The sequence below is a fragment of the Salvia splendens genome, chromosome 21 (assembly GCF_004379255.2).
Source record: "Salvia splendens isolate huo1 chromosome 21, SspV2, whole genome shotgun sequence".
Taxonomy (NCBI): domain Eukaryota; kingdom Viridiplantae; phylum Streptophyta; class Magnoliopsida; order Lamiales; family Lamiaceae; genus Salvia; species Salvia splendens.
The window spans coordinates 268,034-273,291 of NC_056052.1; the positions used below are offsets into that span (position 1 = coordinate 268,034).

The following is a 5,258-nucleotide window of genomic DNA, read 5'->3' on the forward strand; positions in this document are numbered from 1 at the left end:
GCAGTTCGTCTGAAACGAGCTGCAACAAGCCAACGATTGTGAGTCAAAGCTTCTACAGAAGATACAAGACCACAATTCAGCTTAAACAAGCAGTTCGTCTGAAACGAACTGCAATAAGCCAACGATTGTGAAGTCCAAGCTTCTAAAGAGGATACAAGACCACAATTCGGCTTAAAAATCAAGCACTTCGTCTGAAACGAACTGCAACAAAAGTCCGATTCTCGCGATAAAACTTGCCTGAATTAGGACAAGGGAAAGTCCGATCCACGCGATAAAACTCGCCGAATTAGGACAAGGGAAAGTCCGATCCCCAAATTAGGACAACGGAAAGTCCGATCCGAGCGATAAAACTCGCCAAATTAGGACCAAAGACGAGTCCGGTCAAAGATGTTTATTTCATCAGCCCAAAGACGAGTCCGGTCAAAGATGTTTATTTCATCAGACCAAAGCCAAGTCCGGTCAAAGAAGAGTTCACTTCATCAGACCGAGGACAAACATCAACTTACCCCGTACCTTTATCCAGAATGCCGAAGTGATTCACTTCACTTTTCGGGGGCAGAATGCCGAAGTGATTCACTTCACTTTTCGGGGGGGGGTAGTGATGGAGTACGTACTAAACAAGCCCAACAGCAGCAAAGCCCAATGGAGTACGTACTAAACAAGCCCAACAGCAGCAAAGCCCATCAGCCTAAAGCCCAAGAAAGAGTATCAGTTCGGCATGACTAAAGAGTTCAGTTCGGCACAACCAAAGAGTTCGGCCCTAGCCTACAGCTCGGTAAAAGCCAACCAATCAAACTCTGCTCTCAGGTCGGCATCAAGCTCTACTCTCAGATCGGCAAAAGCTGCTCGGCAATAATTCAGCAGTTCGGTCTCAGTATTCGACCGAACTAGGAGATAGTGGACTCATGCAGGATTTCCACCTCCACTACACCCACGATCTATTTAGTGGTGTCAAGCAGTCATTAACTCATGCAGGATAGTGGACCCATGCAAGATCGCCACGATCTCCACGACATCCACTACCTAGTAAATGGCTGCATGCCACGATCTAGGTCAATGTATAAATAGAACCTAGATCAGATAGATAGGGTTACGTTCTAAGACTCTCTCGCTTTCTAGAGATCAAATACAAAATAGCAAGTCTGTATTGTAAGCTGTAAGAAAACAGATCAAGCAATACAACTCTGCCCTCATTTCTTCCCGTGGACGTAGATTTACCTCAGTAAATCGAACCACGTAAAATCTGTGTCGTGATCTGCATCTTCCTGCATTCATCACCATCAAAAATTCGCCGATTCATCAGGCTCCACCAAGAAGCGCCGCCGCGAGGAGGACAGCCTCCGCGAGCTCGTCCGCCAGATCCGTGACGTCGTCTACGAGGCCGAGGAGGTCATCGACGCCTTCGTCACCCAGGCCACCGAGTCCTCCTCCCGCAACCGCATCGCCCGAGCTTTCCAGACCCCTGTCAAGCTCCTCTCCATCGCCAAGGAGGTCGAGAAGGTCGGCGCCAAGGTCAGAGACATCTATGGCGACAGAGGCATGCTCGACTTTGCAACCCTCAACCTTGCTGATGGAGGCCCTGAAGAATCTCAGGTCTTCATTCATTACTTTATCATCAATTTTCTCTTCATTTTGATGCTTACATCTTTAAATTGGATTGTTGGATTTAGGATTTCATGGCGTTGACTGATTCTTGAAATTGGGAATTTCATGATTTTAAATGAGGATAATGAATCTAGTAAATGACCCTAGACAGTAATAACAAAAAGAAAAGTTGTTGAAAGATTTTGAAGCCCCTAAATCATGTAAAGATGTGAGATGTAAAGTTTAGTAACTCATTTTTGATGTAATGCAGTAGTTAGCTTTGTCTTGTGTGAAGAGATTTTGTAACTTTGGTTCTAAAAAGGGTGGTGTACTTGCTAACAGGCGCCCATTCCCCGACAAGATGGTGTGGTGGGTTTTGAGGACGAAGCTGAGAAGATAATAGGATTCGTCAAGGAAGAAAAAGATAATCTTGATGTCATCTCCATCATTGGTATGCCCGGCCTTGGGAAGACAACGCTCGCGTGGAAGATCTATAATGATCCAGACATTCAATACAAATTCCCCACTCGTGTTTGGGTGTATGTGTCTCAGGAGTTCACTAAAAAGGATGTCTTTCTTTCTATGTTGAAACAGCTCATGAGGAACACTGAGAACATGTATCAGAAAAATGATCAGGAGTTGGCCCAATTGGTTGCTGAGCATCTGCAGAGAGGGAAGTTCTTGATAGTGATGGATGACGTGTGGACGAGTGAGGATTGGGATAAGCTCATAGTTGCCCTACCTAGATGCAATAAGTTGGGTAAGGTGTTGATCACTAGTCGTCACAAGGAAGTGGCTTGGCATGTCAATCACAACAGGGGGCCCTGCAATCTGCGTTTCTTGACTACTGAGGAGAGTTGGTTGCTGCTCCAGCTTGAGGTTTTTGGTAAGCCCGAATGGCCTTCTACTCAGATAGAAGTTCTTGGAAAAGTAATCGTGAGGCAATGTGGCGGCCTCCCACTTGCGATTGTGGTCATAGGAGGCATCCTTGCCAAGAAGTATTCGGCTTCACATGAAATGAGTGCAAAGGTGAAAGCCTGGGATAAGGTGTCCGAGAGCGTGAGTAAATATCTCACCGAGGAGGATCCACAAAGACGTATGGAAAAAATTATAGCTTTGAGTTATGATAAGTTGCCATTTCACCTGAGAGCATGCTTTCTCTATTTTGGGATGTTCCCTGAGGATTTTAAGATCTCGGCTTGGAAGTTGATCCGGATGTGGATTGCAGAAGGATTCATACAACCAAAAACCGGTCTGAATTTGGAGGAAACTGCTGAAAGCTATTTGGAGGAGCTTATCAATAGGAACTTGGTGAGGGTTGACAAGAGGAAGCCTTGTGGAAAAGTTAAAACGTGCCGCATTCATGACATGTTGCGCGATTTCTGCAAATCCGAAGGTGGCAAAGAAAAGGAGAATTTCCTTCAAGAAATGAAGAAGACTGATGAAGGAGATTTTTGGCCTCCCATTGCTAATGTACTAACCTGTCGTCGTCTGTGTATTCACTCGAATGTCTCAAGATTTGTTTCTTCAAAACCTTCTGGTCCACATGTCCGCTCGTTTGTCTGTTTCTCGAGAGAAGATATCAACTTACCTGCGGAGAGCTGGTCAACCATACCTGCAAATTTCAAATTGCTCCGAGTTTTAGAAGTCAAGCCCATCAAAATGACTAAAATTCCTAATGATTTGTACCATTTGGTTCATCTGCGTTACATCACTCTGTCTATCACTCTAGCTATTCTTCCCACGGCCTTCTCCAAGCTTTGGAACCTTCAAACCCTCGTTGTCGACACAACATCCCGTACCCTGGATGTTAAAGCCGATATTTGGAAGTTGCTTCAGTTAAGGCACTTGAAGACCAATGCTTGCACTGTTTTGCCTAAGACGGGTAAAGCTAGTAAAGAAGGCGAAAAGTTTCAAACGCTCAGCACTATTTCACCTCAAAACTGCACTGAAGATGTTTTGGACAAATGCTGCAATTTGAAGAAGTTAGGCATTCGTGGGCGCCTATCTCTTCTCGTGGAAGGAAAGAGTGGATCATTTGAGAGTGTGGGGAGATTGCGTAATCTTGAAAGGTTGAAGCTAGTGAATGACACGTTTCCCAACCCGCCTTCAGAAGGCCAGTTGAGCCGCCTTCCTCCTACCTACCAATTCCCTCCGAAACTAAGGATCCTAACATTAGCCGACACCTTTCTTGATTGGTGTCGCATGTCCACCCTAGGATTGCTCGAGAACTTGGAGGTGCTCAAGTTGAACGACAATGCATTCAACGGGAAGAACTGGACAGCAGTGGATGGGCATTTCCGAAACCTTGAAGTCCTGCATATAGGGCGCACGGATTTAGTGATATGGGAAGCTTCAGCTCATCACTTCCCAAACCTCAGGTGCGTTCTGCTGAGCAACTGCGAGAAACTTCAGTACATTCCAATCGGGCTTGCAGATATACCGAGCTTGCAGCTGCTGGACTTGCACCGTACTGAATGTGCAGCTGCCTCCGCCTTGAAAATTAACGAGAAGAAGGTCCTAGATGCAAGTACAAGGCAGGAGGGGGACGAGCAAACCATCACAGCCGCGTTCAAGCTAACCATTTTTCCTCCTGCTGTATGATCAATGATCGCCGTTAATGTTTGAATTTTCAATGGCAACACATTGAACCCTCGGAAGCATCTACCATTTGCAGAAGTGGGAGAAAGGGTGCGTGGTGGTCGAGATCTTTTCTGTTCAACAGAATGCCTTCGATGAATAAGTGTTACCCTTGGATTCATTTCTTTGTGCTGAACTAAGTGTTGCTGCTATGTGATTTATTCAATTTGCCGAGAAAATATTGTAATAAATGTATTGCACTTGGATGCTGTTCATTGAGTGTTCCACTGAATTTGCTCATTATTATGAAAATTTATTGAATAGATATGTTTCTAGTTTGGAGATTTTAGGTAATGGATGATGGAACTGATAAAACTAGTAGAAGGAAGTTGATCAGGACAAAATGTTACTGTACAAGACAACTTTAAATCCACAGTTTTGATCTTGTATTTTTTTTTCATTATCAATGATGCCATATTTTACTCTGTTAACAAAGTAGGTATATGCAAGAAAAAGTTGCTTTATAAAGTTGAGTGGGTGACTTGAATTGACTCTTCACGTTGAATTGTTTCTAGATTATTCCTATTTAAGAAAGGGATGACTAATTCGAAAAGGAAATATGACTTTGGTAAAAATAGACTACTTGGCTTTATTGGTTAATTTTAAAAATTGCTTAGGTTGTTGTCTTTCAACCATACAAAAAAACGATAAAAAACTCTCTTATCTTTACCTTTGGCTTAAAGAAGAGGTATATAAACATAGTCAAAATTAAAGAAGGTTGAAGAATACCTTCGCAAATGGTTGAATTTATTTTGGGTTTTACATAAATCCTATTTGAGTTAAGGAGCAATTATGTGTCGACTTCTTTGGTTCGGAATTTATCATGCAAATCTTTTAATAAAGCTCATATTTCTATTGTGTACCAAAGCTAATTAGATTAAAAAACTAATAAAAGTTAACATTATTCCATCCATGAAAATAGCCATTATTTTTTCTTTCTAGTTTAGATAGTTTATCATTTTTTTTATTTGTTTTAACTTTGGATATATAGATGAAAAACTATTGGTGGTTTTTAGTGGTTGGTTTTAAAAATA

The 5,258-nt window shown here is 42.7% G+C and overlaps 1 protein-coding gene across 1 annotated transcript; it reads left to right on the forward strand.

Annotated features, from left to right (window-relative positions):
• Nucleotides 1-1,203: 1,203 nt before the first annotated feature.
• LOC121784565 (putative late blight resistance protein homolog R1B-16) lies at nt 1,204-4,506 on the forward strand. Its single transcript, XM_042182725.1, has 2 exons — nt 1,204-1,593; nt 1,927-4,506. The coding sequence occupies exons 1-2, from the start codon at nt 1,540-1,542 to the stop codon at nt 4,186-4,188; spliced, it is 2,316 nt and encodes a 771-aa protein (XP_042038659.1). The 5' UTR covers nt 1,204-1,539; the 3' UTR covers nt 4,189-4,506.
• The last annotated feature ends 752 nt before the right edge of the window (nt 4,507-5,258 follow it).

What these genes read in the sequence shown, in the direction of transcription:
- LOC121784565 (XM_042182725.1), top strand. Translation starts at nt 1,540, where the DNA reads ATGCTCGACTTTGCAACCCTCAACCTTGCTGATGGAGGCCCTGAAGAA. An exon ending in GAGGCCCTGAAGAATCTCAG is followed by an intron (nt 1,594 to 1,926) that starts GTCTTCATTCAT and finishes ACTTGCTAACAG; the next exon opens with GCGCCCATTCCCCGACAAGA.